This window comes from Epargyreus clarus, unplaced genomic scaffold (assembly GCF_041222505.1).
Source record: "Epargyreus clarus isolate Ecla_fem2 unplaced genomic scaffold, WU_Ecla_fem_2.2 ptg000031l, whole genome shotgun sequence".
Taxonomy (NCBI): Eukaryota; Metazoa; Arthropoda; class Insecta; order Lepidoptera; family Hesperiidae; genus Epargyreus; species Epargyreus clarus.
The window spans coordinates 8,602,908-8,625,438 of record NW_027332236.1 but is presented as its reverse complement, the minus strand read 5'-3'; the positions used below and the strand labels follow the sequence as shown (position 1 = coordinate 8,625,438).

Below are 22,531 nucleotides of genomic sequence, written 5' to 3'. Positions count from 1 at the left end.
TAGATTCTACATTTATTTTATTTATTATGTACAGAGCACGGACAGTTGGCCGGGCACGCCGGACAGTGCGGGCCCGCCTACTACGCCCACAGCGCCGTTACATCATCATCCTAAATGTCCTGTGAGTAAATTGATTTTTACTTTTAAAGCTTAACTTGTTACTGTAAGTGTTATTTTAATGGTGGCAATATGCTTGATATTTCGATACTTTATCTCATTGTGAGACTTTGGTTTTACTTACTTGCAAACTGTTTTTTTTTTATTATTGTTTGGATTCATATGAATGTCATGTCATTTAAGCATTCGAGAAACATAATTCTTTTTGAGTACAGTAATACCTCGACCTACACTATCACGACTAACACGAGTCTGAAGGTACGCTATTTTCAAATCACGTCGATTTGTTTTTGTTTGAGCGACATGCAAGTGTCAATTATTGATTTTCTGTCTCTCATTATTGTTCAAGTAATGTTTATTTTCGCAATTATTGTGTGAAGTCGACGCATAGGTACGTACTACGTTACGTACGAATTATTACCATATGATGTCATTTATATGTGAAATCTTATCGCGACTTATGCGAATTCGACTTACATGGCTTATTGCTTACTTCCACCTAACACGTACGTACGGGGTATTACTGTTTTAATAGCAAAGTACTAAGTAACAATACCTCCAATTGATTGTTTCACATTGATGTATTATTATAGTCCGTGGCAAATTTCAAGTCTGCTCTGAAGTTTATGTGCGCAGGTGTCAGTCAGAGAACCAATACGGTCGAACACAATCAACCACACGCACAATCATATACTCCGTAGCAATGTAAGTGCCGGGGGCTACCGCGCTACCTTCGTCTCGCTAATATTTACAATTTGCTATTGTTACGCGATTCGTTTCTATATTAGGAGCAGACTAGTACTTTGGCGCGGACTCTAACAAAACTTTCAATGCACATTGTGTTATTATTACATACTTATATTGCGTGTTCGTCGCAGGCGATCTGCGCGAGCGGCGGCGGCGGGTCGACGGCGGAGTCGTCGCAGACGGACTCGGACGACGTGTCGCCGGCGTGCCGCCGCCGCGCCGCGCTGCGCCCGCCCGCGCTCGCGCACGCGCCGCCCGCGCCGCCGCCCGCCACGCGCTGGTCAGTCCTGCACTCCGCCCGTTACGAACGTGCCACCTCACTCATTACTCTGTTCGTCCACAGCACCGTCACCGAACCGATACCGGGAACGAGATTAATTCGAGCCGATTTTAATTATGTCCTGACGGCGATAGTTTGTCCACTGCGACCGATATCGGCGGTTTATTTTGTTCCAGCTGTCACTCGTGTGACGGCGGTGTATGGACGAGTTCCAATGTGTTTTACATTGCCGGCACATCGGCCCGTCAAAAACTCTGTGCCGATCTAGCGGTCACGCCGATCTACTCGGAATATCGGCGGCCGAGACGACGGTGCTCGGATGACGGACGTTCGGTGGACAAGCTGCTATAGTAAATGTATGTACGCTACTTCGGCGCCGTCATTAATTATCGGTATCGGCTCGCTATCGGTGGTTGGTGGACAAATAGCGTAAAGCCCACTCCACATTCTCGCAAGTATCTCGCGACAACGCAAGAACTGCACGAGAAACGAGAATGTGGAGACGATTCTCGTGTTCTTCTCGCGTTCTCGTCCTGTTCTCTGATTTTTGTCGCGAGACAAAGGCGCGAGAACTTGTACCGAGTCTACACTCCCATGTTCCTCGGGAGCGCGCCGATCGCCAATAAAAGCAGTTGTACGTGGTTTTTATTGAACATCAATATAAACTAGAATTGACATTCGTAGAATATTGAATATAATTTTTATATTTCAATAATTATATTTTTATAATATTTTTTTTTTATAATTCAATTATACTTAATGTATAATTGAAATTAATTATAATTTTGAAGGTGGTAGAACCCTTTGTGGTTCGACTCCGGCGACACAGCCGCCACACCTATTTCTGCCTTATAACAGCAGTGTTAAGCGCTGCTGTGTTTTGGTTTGAAGGGTGTGGTAAGGGAGACATACTTTTACGAGGCGTTCCAGCTTAGTCCTCAGGGATTGCGGCGCATCTATGGCCGACCTCCAGTACGAATATCTAATACTATCTGGAGTCGATTACAGATGTCCATGGGCGGCAGTAGCCACTTAACCATCAGGTGGACTGAATGCTCGTCTGCTACTCCATATTATAAAAAAATGCTATTTATATAAAAATAACGGTAATATATAAGATATGTAATATTACTTTTACTAGCTTGTAATGATAACGACACCATAATTTTATGTGTTACAGGATCGAAATATCAAAGAAAGAGCGGAGTGTAGACAGGCCGGACAGACCGGACAAACCGGACAAGAGCAAGGCTATCGCGCTCGCAGCGCCCAAGTCCATGCGGCGCTCCGCCAGTACCTCCGGACTATCGCTCGTTATACATCCAGGTAATGAATTAGAAGTAGTACACTTAATCATAATAAATGTTATAAAAACGGCTAAGGAAAAATTGTTAAGAATATTTTTATTTTTTGTTTGTGAATAGATTTTTTTCGTATAGTTTTATTTGGTATTTAATGACGAGGATTACCGTTATTGCTAAAAAAACCTTATTCTATTATTTGTCTCATCGACTCAATGACACATGCTTTCGAATCAGCGGTCGAACACCGACTAACAACTATAACTCGACAGTCGCCTTGTGATCTATATGCTCGGGACAAATCTACATACTCCACAGCTAGCTAAAATGTTGAACTAGTTAAAATGTTAACGGGTTGAAAATCTTCAAAAAAAAAAAACACAATTCGGTCAGGCCTTAGCGAATTTTTACCTGAAATTTTTTACATGTACAAATATAATAGAAGATTCCGATATAAGATGACCTTTACCGAGCTGGTTAATGCATGAAACGTTTTTTATATTAAATTAAATATGTCAAAAAGTATATTGCAAATGGATTTACTAAAAAAATTCAGCCCGGTCAGTCAGTTTCAGTATATTGCATATAATTATCGACATCCTTAATTCGACTTAAAATACTTTTCACCCATTAACCAGCTCGGTGAAGGTCGTCTTATATTGGGATCATAGACTTACACCTTTTTGTAGATAGATATGATAATTTTGTAGATAGATATCGACCCCTCCTACGTATAATATCGTAACTGCAAAATGACAACTTTATAGGAGAACGTTTCAAAGTTTCGAATATGCTAAAATGCGAATAAAATCTGCATTTCTACAGGTATTTTTAAAAAATTTGTTGTATATATTTCATTTGTAATGCTTTATAACGTTACTTATGTCGATAAAACACATTAAAATAAGGCAATTTATGCAATAAAAACGAAAACCTAGTTTTGTGGGTTACAATATTATACGTAGGAGGGGTCTATATCGTCATAGTCGTAGAACACCGACTTGGATTTATTAAATACCAAACTTTACAGGGCAGCCATTTCAAGTTAGTCACAAACGTCATTTTACTATGAGCGCACTTCAAATCCGTCGTAATAACGACTGATTAATTTGTAAACTAAAATACATAGATTTTTTCTGTAATGCAGTACTAATATTTAGACAATATGTTATCCAAATATGATAAAAAGTGAATTTCGCAGTTTTGTCAAATCCGTCTTTGTTTTTTTTATTTATCATTGGGTTACACCAACAAAGTGAATACTTATATATTGTCTAGATATATCACATTGAACTTAAATCTAAGTGTCACCTCAATTACAGGTGTAAACTACATTCTGAAAGCAACTACGTACCAAACATTAAATAAAATGATTGACAATTTAAAAAATCTTTGTTCTACAACTATGACGATATGAATATGATGTAACGGTAAAAGTGTAAAATACATTAAAATAAGACAATTAATGCAATAAAAACGAAAAGGTACTTTGTGGGTTACGATGTTATGCGTAGGAGGGGTCGATATGAATATGATGTAATGGTAAAAGTGTATCAATTTGCGCCGTGTTCGTAGCGGAGGACAGCATCTCCCGCGGCGGCGCGGCGTCCCCGTGCGCGGGCAACACGTCCTCCACGAACTCGTCGCGCGACTCCTCGCCGTGCCGCGACCCGCCCTCGCCCTTCGCCATCGCCAGCCACTCGTACGTACAACTGACTGTCTTTGCGAATCTATTTAAAATGCTTTAGCAAAGGGAGATCTCCCGCCGGACTAGGTGATCATGCCCGGGGAGCGGCCGTGCTCTAACAGTCTCGGTTCGGAGCTTGTATATATGCAAGATGTTTAGAAAATTTCGATAGAGTGATTCAGCAGCGCCATCTCTTGACGAGTAGTGAGAGGTAGCTACAATGCAACTACACAATAAATACAATTTACATAAAAATATAATAAAATATGAAGTTTAGTGAATTAAAAAAATCTCATTATGTAAATTGATCTTTATACTTTTGGATTACAGAAATCTTGCACTCTGAGTGTACCAAGATGGTTGAACAAAAAATAACCAATGCATTGGTTACTTTTTATTATTTCAAGAAATAATTGTATACATTTTTACTGATTGTCTCGAAGTCCCATCAAAACAGAATATGGATATAAAAACGCTTAATAATAGTTTTTAGGTTTTAAGGTCGGTGCATACGACGGAAAATGCGTCGAGCGTATCATCGGTCGCGTCTATTCGATTAAATTAGACCTGCTACATTACGCGTCTTTCTTGCCTGTATACAAACGATCTCTGCTGATATTGCATTGTCAAAAATGTCAAAATACACGTGGCGCGCGGCCGACCGACTGATAATGACGGAAACGGAACAGACGTCGTATGCTCGACGCACTAACGCATCATCGGTTAGGTGTGAACGGCTGAATGTTTTATTATATAGTTGTCTGTTCTGGTGTAACGCGACCGATAGTACGTGACGCATTTTTCGTCAGACATGTACCGACCCTTCGTTGTGACAAAAATATATTATTAACTTTGAAATATTCATAGGTTGATACAATCTTCGAAGCCGCCGATAGTGGTGCGTCGTGGCCCACGAGGGTTCGGCTTCACGATTCATACTGTGCGAGTGTACTATGGAGATACGGACTACTATACTATGCATCATTTGGTTTCGGTGAGTTCCTGTATTTATTTTTAGTATTGTATTTTATCTTTGTGTTCAATTACGTTGTTATGTTTATATAAATAAGTATTTGCTACTATCTCATAAAGAACAATAATATCGGTTGAATGCGTGATCGTTAAATTTTCTTAAACATTTCTGTGTATTGTACCGAAAATTAACACACAGTTATCATTTTTGTAACAAGTTTTTTAAATGATATCGGAAATTCTGATGTTTAAGATTCAAGGGTTTTCCTTTAAAACCATAGCTTTACTAATATCTACTTGACAATATATAAGTAGGTTTTTAGTCATTCTGAAGTTTGTGAGCTGAGAAAACTTGTATGGAATAATATCATCAAGATGTCTACACTAATATTATAAAGAGGAAAACTTTGTTTGTTTGTTTGGTTGTAATGAATAGGCTCAAAAACTACTGGACCGAATTTAAAAATTCTTTCACCATTCTAAAGCTACATTATCTACGAGTAACATAGGCTATATTTTATATGCAATATATTTGATAAATAGATTTTGAGGCGGTACAAAGTTTGCCGGTTCAGCTAGTATGAAATAAACACGAGAAATACATTTTTTATACGTTCTCAGGCGGTAAGCGAACAGGGAGCTGCGTGGGCGGCGGGTCTGCGTGCCGGCGACCTCATCACACAACTCAACGGAGAGTCGGTACAAGGGCTGCTGCACACACAGGTATGGTATTAAGTACATCCTCCCCCTTTTACACTGTTCTCCGTTTTACGTGCCTTTAAATATAAATTGCTGGAAAAGGATCGCTGAGTCTGAAACCTATGAAATATAATCAATATTATATGCTGAATATATTGATTGACGAATTCGTTAGTAATATACAGAGATTCTAAACAAAATCTATTAAAAATGATAATTTCTATAATTGCAGGAAATAACCAAAGAATATTTTTTAATATTCCATGAAAAGTCCTTTTTTAATAATTTTAGGAATTTTCCAAAGTATATTTTTTTAATATCACAAACATTTTTTTTATATATTTTTTAGGTCCTACGGCTGTTATTAGCTGCTCCGCACGCCACACTACGAGCTACGCCGCTTGATCAGACAACCATACAGGTATGTATTAAACATTATACAAATATTCAAGTGAAACAAATCCAAAATATTACGTGTATATCTTGGACGTAAAAAATAAGATTTTTTTTTATTTATCCCATGTAAGTAGAAATTCGAATTAAATGAATAGAATTAGATATCAACTTAGTATCATAACAATAAAATTGTACTTATTTCACTAACTACGTAGTGTTTAGTTTTATTAAATTAATTTGTGTGTAGGCAGGAGGCAGGCGCCGTGCTGGAGGCCGTAGGGCTTCGGCCCCGCCCCGCCCGCGCCCGCGGCGCCGTTGCTCCCTCTTCCGGAGGATCTCTACCAAAAGGGCATCGCAGGAGATGCATCAGGTATGGTTTTGGTAACGGGATCCAAAACTAAGTCATTAGGTTTAGGTTGGAGTAAGTTATCTTTTGTCTAAGAATACTAATTTCAGAAAAACGAATAAAATAATACTATTTTTTAGTAAAGTTACAGTATGAAATTTACTTCATATTAATTTTGTTAATTTTTTTGAACATTTTTACTCCACTGCGGAGGGTAATGTTTTTCTAGCGTATGTATGTATGTATGTCTTATTCTTTGGTAACCTCAAACGGTTTGACTGGCTTTAAATATGAAGTTTTTATACTTGTCTAAATTGTGGGAGTAACATAGGCTATATTTATACAGTAAAAAAATTCGTTCACTTTTAAATAATTGTCTGGTACTGGTTATTTACTACTGTAAATAAAATATTTTGTGCATTTAGAAATAAATCCGTGTATCACATGTAGCACGCGTGGTGACATCAGTGTGTGTGATGACGTCAGCGAGTCTATGTTGACGTCAGTGTGTGTGGTGACGTCATAGAGTATGTGTTGATGTCAGTGTGTGTTTGGCAGATGGTGTCCGGGGGCAGCAGCGACTGCCCGTCGTCGCCGGCCGCGTCGCCCGCCGCCGACAGCCCGCTGCACACTACGCAACACTACCAGAGGTGAGGACAGTATCTTGTCTCGCCCGCACGCGTTGAGCCTGAACAAGTCGACAGATTCAAACATGTGGGCAGAGAGAGCGTTTGACATTGTTTGTGTAGATTTGCAGGGCCTTGTAGCATCATCACCACATCATCATCATAGCATAGCTTTGATCAATTCAAACGTTTGTAAAGGTTCAGAGATTGTGGCAAGTGTCAAGCATGTGGACGCTGCATCGATAAATGGTCTTTTTATATATAAAAACAATATATTTGTCACGTATGATATTGTATTATATTGACTCGTGTAGTATTGTGCCTAACTGAACCATTTAATATCGTATCGCATCAAATTATATTGTATTGTACCGTGTCGTACATCGAATGATATCGTATTGTAGCTTACTATATCGCGTTGCCCCCCAGGCCGTCCTCGCTCCACGGGTTGAAGCACAAGCTGGGCGGCGGCGGGGAGGTGCGGCGCGCCTCGCTGCAGCACATGCCGCTGTCGCCGCTCGCGCGCACGCCCTCGCCCTCGCCGCAGCCCGCGCCGCCGCCGCAGGACCCCGCCAGGTGACACCCCGCGCGACTGTACCGCACCGCGCCACACGCCAGACTGTCCCGCACGACTGTACACTACACACAAGGCGCGCGTCGCTACAGCACCCGGCCAGATGGCATACCGTGCGACTGTACCGCACCGCACCACGCGCCAGACTGTCCCGCGCGACTGTACACTACACACAAGGCGAGGTGCGGCGCGCATCGCTGCAGCACCCCGTCATGTGACACACAGCGTGACTGTACTACACGCTACACACGGCACTGTGCCGCGCGACTGTACACTACACACAAGGCGAGGAGCGGCGCGCATCGCTGCAGCACCCCCTCAAATGACACACAGTGCGACTGTACTACACTGTAATAGACGCTACACATGGCTGATGGCACTGTGCCGCGCGACTGTACTACACACTGCACTGTGCCATACCGCGCAAATATACACTACACACTATATACGCGCGACTCTAGTGCGTGACTGTATGCTGCACACTGAATTGTACCTTACAACTCTACTACAAACTACACCGTACCCGCACGATTTTATCCGTGGCACTGCGTGCAGTACCGTATCGCGCGATAGTACACACCCAAAATACTTACTCACCACACACACACACACAAAATACAACATACAGACTATACTGCTTACCACAACATATAATAACGCACTACACTGCTGTGCTGCACTGAACTTGTCACTGCACTAAAATATGTCACAAGTGTCAAAACACCTACATCACTACTACATCACTACACTATTAAAATTACTCTGATAATGTTATCATGCAGAATAATATTTCATACATCGACATCTGAAATGTCCACCTAAGTTAAGATGCACGTTCAACATTGGTGTAATAATGTGAACAATAACAAATTAATAATTATGTGTGTCTTCATATCCTCACGAAATAAGTTTATGTATAACATAAACATAATTGTGCTACTTTCACTGTGTTGCGTCAGGTGTTCAGTAAATAATCGAATGCAAGTTCATTATTAACGTGTATTCACACTAACTAATGTGCTATCACATTTGAAAATATATATTTTTGCTACACAAATTGCTAGTTTTTACGAAAGCTATAAAGAGTCTATTTTGTTAATTAAATATAGTAGATATACCGCTCAGAGCTAGTTGCTAAGTGGTTGGCTTGTTCTTTAAACGCGGGAGTGCAGTTTCTGCTGACAATGGAGCTGATGGACAGGATATGAAGCACATAGCAGGAAATTTTTTTGTGTACCGTACGATAAGTATATTGTAAGATATATATATTGTTAGAGCATTGTTTCTCGAGCATTAAATATGTCTGTCGATATTCGAGGTTCGTTCATATAGTACATTTCTTTATTGTTTTTATATTGTATGAACATAACGAAATTTTCTCATACAACCATGATTTTCTACATACTTGTCCGCTATATTTTCTGATGGTTTTTAACAAACTGTGATAGTCGTTACCAATGGGCAGCTACTGTTATTTTTGTCTGTCGTAGCTTCACTTCGGCAGCGGTTCTTAAGAGTTTTAATCACTTTTCATTGTTGAATTCCGATCCCAAATCGTTTTCAATGCACTCTGATTAAATCTTCCATTATTTAACCCTGACACCAATTCCCAATCGACCGACAAATATCCCCCCAAGCTCGACAAACTCTGACCTAACAACCGGGTGCATATTTTGGCACGATGGTCTTGTCGACGAAGATAGAGAAGCTATCGCATAAACATAAAACAAGTCATAAGACCGAGAGGCCATCGCATAAACATAAACAAATCGCGGTGCATAGCGTCCGCGGGTGCGAGGCGCGCAGCCCGTCCCCGCTGGCGGCGCGCGACTGCCGCCGCGCCTGGCCGCGCCGCGACCCCGCCTCGCCGCTGCTGCGCCGCGCGCTCTCGCCAGACAGGTGCGTACACACGACACGGATACATGGATGGAGGATCTTGCCGGATACACGAGAACAACTTGTATAGTTCGCGCCAAACTGCTAGTCCGCTCTGAATATACAGGGTGAATTTTCAAACGGGCCTTCATGGCCAAATCGGAAACTGTAAGGATTGTAGTTTCGGATTTGGCCCTGAAGGCCTATTTTAAAAATTCACCCTGTATATATATAAATATTTTATAATATTGGAGTATCAGACGAGCATGCAGTCCACCTGATAGTAGGTGGCTACTGCCGCCCATGGACATATGTAATCAACCCCAGATAGAATTAGATATTCCTACCTGAGGTCGGCCACAGATGCGCCACTACCCCTGAGGACTAAGCTGGAACGCCTCGGAAAAGTCTGTCTCCCTTACCACACCCTTCAAACCGGAACACAACAGCGCCTAACACTGCTGTTATAAGGTAGAAATAGGTGTGGCGGTGGTGCCGCCGGAGTCGAACCACAAAGGGTTCTACCACCTTCAAAATGAGATATAGAAATGAGTCGCGTCACATAGCTGCCTTAGTGTGGTCGTACGTTACAGAGCTAATTTTATTAAATCCAACGCAACAACTTCAGAGCATACTAGAAATTTGGCGCGGACAACAATCCCAAGGTTTCAAGGGTCAATTTCGTGACGACCTTTTTCAATTCAATTTTGTGTCGATTATTTCTCAAATAATTATTTTTTTATTCGATAAATATCGATTTTATTCGATTTTATCGATAAATCCAATAATAATTATTATTTTAAAGAAATAAGAACCACTATCTTATATCCCTATAATAAATGTCCCCTTACCTCACCCATCTCGTATCGACCGTGGCTACAAGATCCAATGTCCATTCAAGTTATTGCACTATATGCTCTACTCACGGAGTCACAGAGATTAGTTCATTTGGAAATCTTTGTGTCTTAATTATTTGTTATTATAAAATGAAGTCGCAAACATGCTGCCTACATTTATTTCCTATGAATTCGTCTTCTTGAATAGAGTATAGTGATAAGGATGAACGCAGGTGGCAGTAAAGATGGTGCTGGATTTGGTCGAGTGTTTTTATTTTGGTTTTCAGGTCTGGGAGCACACATTTATCGACATAATTTGAATAAAATTTGAAAACAAATGAGATTTTTGTAAAAAGATTCGTCTTGAATAAAGTTTCTTCTTTTAATTGAAAATGTTAATAATTAATTTGTTCCTATGTTATAAATAAAAATTATGTGTTATTTAATTTATTTCTTGTATATTTTCGATGTCGATAAATTTGGCAATTCCCTACGCTTAAGTTTTTTTTAATCTTACGTTGATTTTGTATAGAAATTTTAGTCTTATTGTATGTAGAAGTACTGTATTATAGAAGTAAGATATTTTTATATTTTCTATTTAGTGGTATAAATATTTTTATATTTATTTTCACCTGTATATTTATTATTTTCATTTGCACTATGACAGGGGGCTTTTCATTTATGTGTGCTTTATGTTTGCTTTGTATGTGTTACAATATTCATTATCTTTCATTTGTGTTTCGTTTTACATTACATGCATGGCTGTAGACACTATTATCTTAAAACATTACAATTTTAATTTTAATGTACTACAATAGTAATTTATGTGTTTTTCATACATGTTGATTATCTTTTATTCTTTTTTTTATTATTTTATGGTGATTGTTATATATTAGGAGTAGATTTGTTAAGTACGTAAGGTATGGCATATTATGGTTGTTATTTATTTGTTCGTGTAGGCAGATGGTATGGTTTGTTTTTATTTGATGCTTCTTGCATGTAAAAAACGGTTATATTGTTATTAAGATCATGCTTTTGAATACAATGAGTACTGGGTTTCTCTTAGTTCATAAAAAAGGAAAATTTAAACTTGATGTCAATAGCTAAATGTAGGTTGTTGGGGCTCGATAACCTTATAGAACATTGAATTAATGGATTCGTATCCCCAATTTTTTAGATTAAAAGGAAAAAAAAAAATGTTTTGAAAATAGTTTTTTTTTCGATATTATAATTTGTATACTTCCAACACTAGGCTACACCCCCGTTCAGCGGAGGCGAAGTGCTCGATCTCGCCGCTGTGCTGCGCGGGGGGTCCCGCGGGGGGTGCGGCGGGGGGGGCGCGGCGCGGCCCGGGCTGGCGCGCGCCCCCGGGCCCCCCCGCGCCCCCCACGCCGCCGCCCCCCGACAAGCCGGACGAGCCCCTGCTGCCGAGGATCGCGGAGGAGAAGGACTCGCCCACGCATCACGCTGCCAGGCTACCTACCAGGTACGTACTCATCATTTATTTATTTATTTACTAGCTGACCCGGCAAACATTGTGTTGCCATATAAATAAAAAAAAGTTAAGGGTGAACAACCCTTATCACTTAGGGGGATGAAAAATAGATGTTGGCCGATTCTCATAGATACCGGATAAGCACAAAAAATTTCATCAAAATCGGTCAAGCCGTTTCGGAGGAGTATGGCAACGAAAACTGTGACATGAGAATTTTATATATTAGATTTAGTTGCACCAACAAGGTATACACCAACAATAAATATAGGTACAAATTATCACAAGGCATTAAACAAGTGTTATCTCAATTATAGGCGCAAACAACAATGCACAGAGGATAACATCATCAACCCATTATTGTCCCACTGCTGGACACGGGTCTCCTCTTAGAATGAGAATGATTAGACCATAGTCCACCGCGCTGACCAAGTGCGTATTGGTAGACTTCACATATCTTTGAGATTTTTTTTTATAAATCTCAGGTATGCAGATTTTCTCATGATGTTTTCCTTCATCGTTGAGTAAGTGATAATTAATTTCCAATACGCACATAACTTTGAAAAATCAGAGGTGCGTGCCTGGGATTTGAACTTCGGACCTCTCGATCGAGAGTTTCTTAACCACTAGGCTATCACTGCAACGTACGTAGTACGTGGGTCCGTACTGAATATCTTTATTTTTTAACTAATCATAAAACATACTTATAGGTAAAGGAACGTATTATAAATATTATCCTTATAGCTTGTTGAAGCGTAACATATCCTGGTCGAAGTCTGTATGTTCACGGCGATTATAAAATTGGTATACAGAGATAAAGATATGCTTATTATGATTCATCCAAACTAAAATGCATCTTTACAACATAGACATAGAGGGTAGCAAACTATTATTTTTGTCATTAAGGGTGTTTGTTTTATTTAATAATTAAGAAGATGGGATAAAAATCGTAGATATTATAGATTATTATTATAGATTATAGATATTATTTGCCATTTTGTTATAAAACTCTAAAAATCCTACCTACAAAATTACATTTGAATTACTTACTCATTGGCTTAAAAAAGATTAAAAAACTATTTAATCACAAGTGTCTGTATTGGGAGCCTATTTATTCCATGATATTTACATCTTGTAATAACATGTATGTATTCCCAGGACCCCAGCAAAGCAAAGTACGCCGAGCATATTCACGTCGTCGCCGAAGCCAAGCCTGGACAAGTCTGCGTTCGACGCGAACGCATCGTTCGCTTCCTTATCGCTATCTGACGAGTCGTTCGTCGCCGATACGTCCATTGACATGTCGAATTTGGATACGTCCAGGGAGATTACTCTGGGTAAGTTTGTTGAATTATGTTAGAGTACTATTCATATTTAAATTAGATAATAAACAAAACCACTTCTGATATGTTATAAGACCTTGTCTAAAATAAAATTGTGTTTTTATATCCCTAGATGTATAAATATGTAGAGAATGATAATATGAATTAAGTGCACAAGGGTAATTTCTATTTTACGTGCGTGATAGACGAAATAAATAAATACGTAATTTGAAATTGTATAAAGTAAACGATGGTAATTGTTGTCTCATTTATAGATGACAGTCGATCGAGCACAGAGTCAAGCCTCACGACATCCGAAATGAGCAAGAAATTGAACACAATCCCTGAAACGATGCCACCGGTCATCGAAGCGCAACTCAAAACAAGAAAGAAGTCTGATTCCAGTATAAAGGAGGAACCGAAACGAGACGACAAGGACAAGTCGAAGAAAGACAAACCGGAACTCAAAAAACAAGACTCAGTTAAGAAGATAGAGAAAATAGAGACGAAGCAAGAGGAGAAAGTGCTTCAGGAAATAAAAGAAGATAAGACGAAGCAAGAGAAGACGATGGAGCGAAGCGGGTCCGTGAAGAAGTCTGAATCGAAACAAGACAAGGCGATGGAAAGGAGCGGGTCCGTGAAGAAGTCGGAATCGAAGCAGGACAAGGCGATGGAGAGAAGCGGTTCAGTGAAACGATCGGAAACGAAGCAGGAGAAGGCGGAAGCGAAGAAGCAGGAGAAGGCGGAGAAGAAGTTGGAGAAATTGGAGAAGGTGGAGGCGAAGCGGAGCGAGTCGATGAAGAAGATAGAGTTGAAGAGACAGGAGTCTGTTGAAGCGTGTAAGGTAGGGATAACAAATATACAGTATACTAAAATTGCAATGATTTGATTGTATGTTGTGGGCTGTTTTAAATGATTTTTGATTGCAATTCTCATTCTTGATAATAATGTGTTCTGGGCACTTGTAAATATCGTTTTTTTTTTTTAATAGTAAAGTTACCATCGTGTCACTTGGGATATCTAAATTTTCGATATGCTTTCACGCGTTTCTTACAACGAATATTACTAGTTCGTTAAATTATGGTCGGTGCTTGTTGAAAGCCTCTGCTTCGGCCAAAACTTCGGTTTGGGTCAAAACTTCGGATCGTTTTTGCCGAAGGTGGCTAAAACATCGGCTGCTTTTGGTCGAAGATGGCCGAAGTCGAGTCTTAAGGTCTGACAAAAGTAATGATAATTGTTTGTTTGAACAAAGTTGCAGAGTCCGGACGCGATGGAGTCGAGCGACACGCGCAAGAGCGGCAGCAGCAGCATGGTGAGCAAGCTGCTGGGCGTGATGGGCCGCAAGCGCGACGACGAGGACGCGCGCAACGCCAAGCGGAACGACAAGCACGCCAAGAAGAAGGTACCCACCTTGCAATTTTGAAAGTGGTAGAACCCTTTGTGGTTCAACTCCGGCGGCACCACCGCCACACCTATTTCTGCCTCATAACAGCAGTGTTAAGCGCTGCTATATTCTGGTTTGAAGGGTCATGTCCTTTCTTACCGTATTACCATGGAATTTTATAAATTATTAATTATTATGATTTTTACCGTAAATATCTTCAGGGTAGCTTTTAGCACAACCACAAACACAAAAAAAGTGTGTGTGTGTGTCAGCTACGACGCACGATTGGAGTTTACTCCTTACGAACGATAATTATGATATATATCGAATAGAAAATAGTTAATAACGTTTTAATGTTTTATATATTGCTAATTATTTTTATTGTAATAATTACTTTCATATGGGATTTGAACTTACTGTATTTTAAATTAATAAAAGCACTCTTGATTCATATTTTGGTTAAAAACGCTACTTCCTTTTTGAGAGGATATGATGATTGTAATAAAAAGGAGTTATTGTAATGGATCATTTACGTTGCCGCCCAGCGACATGTATACATGTCCGAAATGAAATGTACCGTAACCGTCCACGGACATGTATACATGTCCGAGTTTAGCACCTTCGTATTTGGCTTATTTTAAATTATCTATGTTTTATTTGTGGCTAAAAATATGTAGGCTTGTGTGGCTTTTAATATGTAGTCTGTGAACCTATTTTACCGATACAACGCATTCCTTCACGTCACTAGTACAAAAAAATAAAATTATGACATTTCTATTCAGTGACTTCACTGGTGTTGCGCGTAAAGTGTGGATATATATGTTTGTCTCTTTCTACGTAACGTCTCAACTTTTCGTGTTACACTTGATTTTACTCCTCATAAAATTTCCGTACCGGGCCTTATAACTCAAATCGTTTCTTAAGGAGTAAACTCCAAAAATTTGTCTTCATCCTTTTGTGATATTTAGAGAATAGAGTAAAATTGTATTATTATTGATCGCTACGCATACCGTAAGTAACTGATCAAAATTTAAAACCGGATTTATGAACAATAACCAATTCTCTTATACATTTTATTACTAACATAGGATAAGTCTATAATGTAATACTAACAGATATGAGTCTTGTGGCTTCAAATAAAAAGTTTATTATTATTAGATATTATTTATTACTAGCTGACCCTGCAAACGTTGTGTTGTCATATAAATAAAAAAATGTTAAGGGTGAACAACCCTTATCACTTAGGGGTATGAAAAATAGATATTAACCGATTCTCAGACCTACTGAATAAGCATATAAAATTTGGTGAAAATTGGTAAAGTCTAAAATTGGTTTCGGAGGAGTATGGTAACTAACATTGTGACACGAGAATTTTATATACTTACATTTTGTTTTTATTATTAATTTCAGAATTCCAATCAGCCCGCTCCACAGCCACAAGTACCAGGCAAGCAGACCGAACAGGTGGTCGTAATGGAGAAGAGCACCGACAAACCGGACCCGACTGACGACAAGAAGTCGAAGAAGGGGCGGGGCCGCGCCTCAAGCTCCTCCTCCGGCGAGAGGTAAGAGCGAGACGGACATATACAGCGCGTACACGTTAGAACGGGACGGCAATACGTCGTGGAACTGTCGCGTAGTGCTTACCAAGGTGAAAGCGTGTTCAATACGAACCAACAACATAGTGATAATAACAATGAATAACGTATATATTTTGATCACTTCTTTAGTCTGTGTTCTCCTTGCGTATGTATACATAATAATAATAAGCGTGTTTATCGCGATTGAAGCGTAAAATGTACTCGTGTCGTATTTCTGAAGCCATTGTCTTATATTTTGTAATATGTAGTGTAAGTGAGCGTAATTGAGTACAATTTTGCACGTATCAATCGTTAAGGCATAGGTCTATGGTTAGCTAAGCGCGTAATTCATAAGCGGAAGCGATCGTCGTATTAAAAATTAACATTAGTCGTGGACTTTGATTGTATTAATTTAGAATTGCTAACGATTAGTAGGGGAATTTAGTCGTGCTCGTGTGGGAAGCCTTAGCTTGACTCTGATGAACCTTCAAATACCTGATAAGAGATGGCGTTATATCTATTCAGACTAATATTTGCAAAGCGGCATAATTTTTGCCAATTACTGATATTTGCAAAGCGGCATATTATTTACCAATTACTGGTGATAGTGGAATATTAATGCTTTATGTGCATTATCGGGCACAATCCGCCGAATAATGTGTCGTACAAAGACGAATATGTAAACGCCGTGCGCGAATAATCTTTTTATTAGCGTTAATAGCTCATACCGAATAAAGATTCACGAGTGTTCGTGGCTAGCAACGAATACGCCCGAGTAAGCTATTTACATACTTTTACCGCGTATATTCACCTATACTCGGCGAATATCTAAATGTATCATAACTCCACCAATTTCTTGTACTTGAACCTGGTAGCGTCATCTCTTATCTGGTACTTGCAGTGAGCTGCAGTGTAGGCATCTAATAAATGAATAATTGAGGCTTATGTCCGCTGGCTGGACACTTATACAGCTAAATATTTGGTTTTTGTCTGTACAGACTTCATTTGATTTAAATAAATTCGATTAGTTTGTGTGTCTTTTATGTCGTTACAATCTTCATTTGATTTAAATACATTATCGATTAGTTTTTTGTCTTTTATCAGAGATATGTGTGAGGTGAAACTTAGGATGTGTATCAATTCTATTGATAAAATTGCTTAATTTTCATTCAATGATTTAGTTTAATAAAAAAAGAGCAATATTTTTGGTACATTTGAGATACATCCACGGTGTTGCTACCACACTTATCTGTTTTGGAAAAGTACAGTTAAAACCATGTAATCCGTTCTTCTTCATCATTGTATTTATTAAAATAGACAACGAAAAAATAATACGAAAAAATATTTTTTTACATGTGCAACCTAATAAACATTACTTTAGATTATTTTTTAAAGAAATGATTTAGTATTGCACGATTTCTCAATATTTTATTGAATTTTTAAAATTGTATCACACGAAACTTTTCGATATTTGATTTAAAATATTTGGTGGTATTGTAAAACAATAAAAGTGTATGTAATTGAAGGTTTATATATTATGTTAAGCCAGTGCATTCTTGCATCGATTTTTGCGTAAGCGCTTAGACCTATGTATGTGTATATATAAGGTATTTCGCTGACTTATCGTTAAGATTCATTGAATAATTGTAGAAAAATAATTTACTAACTGTAGTATGTTTTAGAACAATTGATACATTTTTTATTTATGTTATATAATTGTTAATTTCGCTATCTGAACAGTTTTTTTCATATAGTTATTTTACTTTTTTCTGTTCAATTTATCTTTTCTCTTTGTAAAATTATCGCTAATGTGTCTCGAGTTTATTAATCTTCTTTATTTATTAGTTAACTCGATCTGCCAGTGATAAAGCAAGAGGCGATGCATCTGATGACATAAACATGCATAGCATTATACTATTTCTATGACTTAATTTGTACCAATCTTATTGTTCTAATTTCCTTGATAAATAACACATAATTATAAAATCATACAATTTGGATACTTAACGACAAGTTGGTGAAACGGAGTCTTTCTTAATCTATATTACGTACTGTATGTGATTCTACTCATTTCTGATGTGATTCCCCACGAAATGTGTGTTAGTTACGATTTTAAACTTCATAATTGTGTACTATCAAATGTAAATAAATTATCGCTTGCTACGCTCGTAATACTATGATATATGGATGTATACACGAATAAGTACACAAAAAACTACACACGCGTATCATATTAACCATTTGATAGATGATATATGAATGGTTGAATTTGATAGTCTTCTGTGTACGTACGAAATACGAAGATTCGGGCTCTGACCTACTTTAACGTTGCGGGTTTGTGCTTGTATGGGGTTTCGGAACGCTTACGTGTCACTCGCATTCTACGGTTTCATAGATATTCTTGTCATGTGTTCCATAAGATCCGCGGGTCACTTAGAGACATCAACAGGTTAAGTCATGATTGAGTGACTACCCGCGTGACAGGAAAGAGGCTTGATATAAATGGAAAGAGACATGATATAAACTATTTCAATTTCTTAAAATGGCTTCAAGGCTCGTCATAAATTAAACATGACAGTTGTTTCATCGGCTAGTTATGTCTAATCTATTTTCGAAATGAACGGTAAGTTCGTTGACGTATGTACAGAATAGACACCGAAATTTTGCCAGACCAATAAGAACGCGAATAGTATTAAGTAGTAGTAGTATGAGTAGTAAAATGCAAATACTGTGATCTCTTTTATACTGTCAAATCTATTTTTTTCGTTCACTACGAATTCATTTCTTTACGATTTCGTGGGGAAACGTGTCCGAAGGGATGTTTTTGTCGTCGGTGTTGTGTACAATAAATTAATAAACTAAAAAAAAAGTAAATAAAAATTATATAAAATTAAATGTCGCTGTAAGCTTCCCCTAGACTGTGTATAGCTTTAGTCTCGTCCCGAGAATATACATTTTAGGGTCGTGCTCGACCGGCGTAGCGTGGCGATGTGTATCTTATGTGAATATAGAAAAGATTTTATTCAGATTTGAAATAATCGCGGGCAGTTATTTGCGATGTGATGTGTAACTTTTATGAGTACAGAAACGATTGTGATTAGGAATAATCGCAGGCATTTTTATCATCAATACAATAGTACATTACAATACGAGGACGAAAAATTTTTTTCTGACAAGTGTGAGTTTGCAGGCCGAGCCGCAGGCGAGGACTGCAATCACACGAGTCAGAAAAACATTTTTCGTCCGCGTGTTGTATAAAATTTTATATTACGGGGTCGGAAATGGGGGTTTTGCGCACGCGAAGCGTGCGTAAAACGTCCATTTACGCACGCCGTGATATAAAAGATTTTAGGATACATTTTGGCGAGTTACGAGTGGTCGCCTCTCTTTGCATTACAGAGTGTATATAAAAATGCAGAGAATATTTTGAGTGGTAGAATAAAAAGTACAGGTACATTTATATCTAAATTAATTACCTACCTGACTCGGGTTCAAACATGTTACAGTGTCCATAACAGACTAGTAAGAAAAATAATAAATGCGTATATTAATAAGTCATCTCTACAAAATATCGCTTTAAAAAACAATCGCTTCGCTACGACGGTCGGACCGAACCCGCTACTCTAATGACTGTATTCGGTTTTGGTTAATTATTTTCCAGTATTACAATGTTGATGCGTTGAAAGGCTATTTAGTGTTTTATAAATTACTATTAAATATGTCGGATTTGCGTCCACGTTTGGTCACGTGATGTGTAACTACTAAGTTTGATAAGCACGGAAGTTTAAATCAAAATAATAATAATTTTATTAACATAGGATTGCTAACTAAATTACCTAAAAATTATGTCTGATTTTTCGTTAAAAATCGGCTCAGATCGTACCTCTGAATTCGTCTGTAAATCGCATAGACAAAAAATATACAGATAATAAAAAGTAGAAATTTACAAATAAGAATAAACAGATGTTTTGTTTCTTTTTACCTTGTATAGAAAATTCAACACATTTTGACATTTTGATTCTTCATTATTGGACATGAATGTAAATGTATAATGTAAAATGCTTTAATGTAATGAAAACATTTACATGTTACACTTCCGTGGTTATTGAAACTTCGTCGAGAGTTAGTATTTATATTTTATTAATCTCATTTTAAGCTTAGTGAGGGTTTAGCTGGTGATTTTGTAAACGATTTTGATTTCGTTAGGCGTTAGAGTCGTATTGTGATATAATTTTTAATGTTTAGTAGTTTTTTTTAGAAATGCAATATTTTATCCTATTAGTTATAAAACTAACCGCTTCCCGAGGCGTTCGCTTTTAGCGCTTTTTAACTTGTACGCTGTATTTTTAATTAGTTTTTTAGTTCATTTACATTTATTTCGTCTTTAGTTGTTTTTGTTTGATTGTTTGTTTTTTTTTTGTAGATAACGTTTCTTAGTGTGGTTCCAGTCGTATTTTTAGCTTTATATGTGTGAGATACAGCGCCATCTATCTCCTAACGGCTTATGTATGAAAAATGGGTAGAGGAAAACGATATTGGAAAATTATGAGCAAATTCCAAAAAAAGATACAAAACAAATATCTTGAGTATAATTCGCACGCGAAGTCTAGTAATACAGTCTTAAATTTGCACTTACACACGCTTCGTGCAAATGCAAATATTTTGTGGTAAAATAATAATAAATATTTTTTTTTATATTTAATAACAATATAATTAATTCATAACGACTGGACACACTATGTATATGTTCTATGTATATGTATATGTTTTACCTTTTTTTTTATGTTTTCCATTCGATTCTACTTTATCGACACGAATTATTACGAACTCTTCGATCTATGAACGAATTTTAATTAATTGTTAGAAGAAAAAAAAACGATTCTTATCGATTTCTTATAATATGTTTAACATTCCGATCATTAATCCAAGTGCCATAGTGTTAAGAACCTCCCCTCTAAAGTTAACCAATATTTTCAAATAATATTCGGTTGTTGAAAATAGCTATACCATAATTTGAAGCAGAAAAATATATTTCAAATATGTAGTATTGTTTTTACGGTATAAGTATTTGTCATCTGTCCATAAAAAAGTTGTTACTCCAGATGTCAATGGCCAATGCAGCGGGATATGCTTTAGACGTTTCCCAGTTTTGAGTATAAATCCGTGCCCAGCAGTGGGACATAAAATACGCATGGCGGTCAAGAAACGGCACATAATAATTTCTATGGGAGGTGTCGATCAATATAAGTCTTCCATTGTTAACATGTTAATTTGTTAAACATCTCAGGCTCTCATATTTACCTTTAAATAAGTTAATTACAGTTATTTTACTTCTCCCGTGTAATGATTTTTAATTATGATTCTCGCAGGTCGAGGTTTAATAAAGTATTATGCGAATTGACTACGTCAATTTATAAATATAATGCTTTTTATCCAGAATTTAAATTAAGATTATATGTTACATTTTGGCCTTCACCTTATGTTTTATTTTAATACGATATTTGCATATATTTGTGGCATTCAACATTCCAATAAATTCATTTTCTGAATTTTAAAAGAAAAAAATATGTTTAAATTATAAGAAAATATTTGTACTACGCCTAAAATTGATAAAACCGTATGTTAAAATGTTTTGCTTATCTATGCTTGTAAGATTGCAAGGATTCATAAGTAATTTATTTAAATAATTTAAAATGTTCAAATTATTACACAAACTGTTAAGAGCCATCACTAAAATTTTATAATATGTAATAATACAAAATATAAAATTGAATTGTGCGAAATAATCATAACTTAAGTGAAATGATGTCAATATTTTTTCAAAAACAACTTTGCATAAAACTCAACAACCATGACAACAATATAACAATTTATAAAAAATACTTATAATTGTTGTATAAAATCCTTAAAACTGTTTATAGAAGAATTCACTTTTATTTGTTCATGTCAAAATTATTAAACTTTCTGTATTTTTGTTTTATTTTTCGTTGAATATGTTTTGTAACTATCTTCTAACCACTTTGATAGCATATATTCAGCTTTCTAAAGTAGAATAAGTCATTTATGCGAATAATACTCATTGGTTGGTTATTTTTAATTTATAAATGATTTTTAGTAAAGTTTATTTACTTGTGCGTGGTCAGACAGGGTAAAATTATGCCCGTATGTAAATCCCTACTTTTATATGTGATAGTCATATGCCCGATGTTAATACGCAATCTATCTATTTTTGTCCAATTTGACAATACATTGTGTAAACAAATTTTCAAATGTTGGTCTTTAGCTAAACATGGATAG

At 37.3% G+C, this 22,531-nt stretch overlaps 1 protein-coding gene across 1 annotated transcript in view; it reads left to right on the top strand.

Moving 5' to 3' along the window:
* The window catches only part of dop (microtubule-associated serine/threonine (MAST) protein kinase dop), a 90,582-nt gene extending 73,209 nt beyond the window's left edge, over positions 1 to 17,373 (top strand). The window contains exons 22-37 of the mRNA XM_073090059.1: positions 35 to 121; positions 996 to 1,144; positions 2,325 to 2,470; positions 4,021 to 4,147; positions 5,000 to 5,126; positions 5,726 to 5,827; positions 6,153 to 6,224; positions 6,447 to 6,569; positions 7,104 to 7,195; positions 7,601 to 7,747; positions 9,528 to 9,644; positions 11,709 to 11,942; positions 13,107 to 13,285; positions 13,546 to 14,114; positions 14,523 to 14,672; positions 16,065 to 17,373. Coding sequence (XP_072946160.1) covers positions 35 to 121; positions 996 to 1,144; positions 2,325 to 2,470; positions 4,021 to 4,147; positions 5,000 to 5,126; positions 5,726 to 5,827; positions 6,153 to 6,224; positions 6,447 to 6,569; positions 7,104 to 7,195; positions 7,601 to 7,747; positions 9,528 to 9,644; positions 11,709 to 11,942; positions 13,107 to 13,285; positions 13,546 to 14,114; positions 14,523 to 14,672; positions 16,065 to 16,223 — 2,580 coding nt within the window. The 3' untranslated portion in view covers positions 16,224 to 17,373. The remainder of the gene's footprint in view (positions 1 to 34; positions 122 to 995; positions 1,145 to 2,324; positions 2,471 to 4,020; positions 4,148 to 4,999; positions 5,127 to 5,725; positions 5,828 to 6,152; positions 6,225 to 6,446; positions 6,570 to 7,103; positions 7,196 to 7,600; positions 7,748 to 9,527; positions 9,645 to 11,708; positions 11,943 to 13,106; positions 13,286 to 13,545; positions 14,115 to 14,522; positions 14,673 to 16,064) is intronic.
* The last annotated feature ends 5,158 nt before the right edge of the window (positions 17,374 to 22,531 follow it).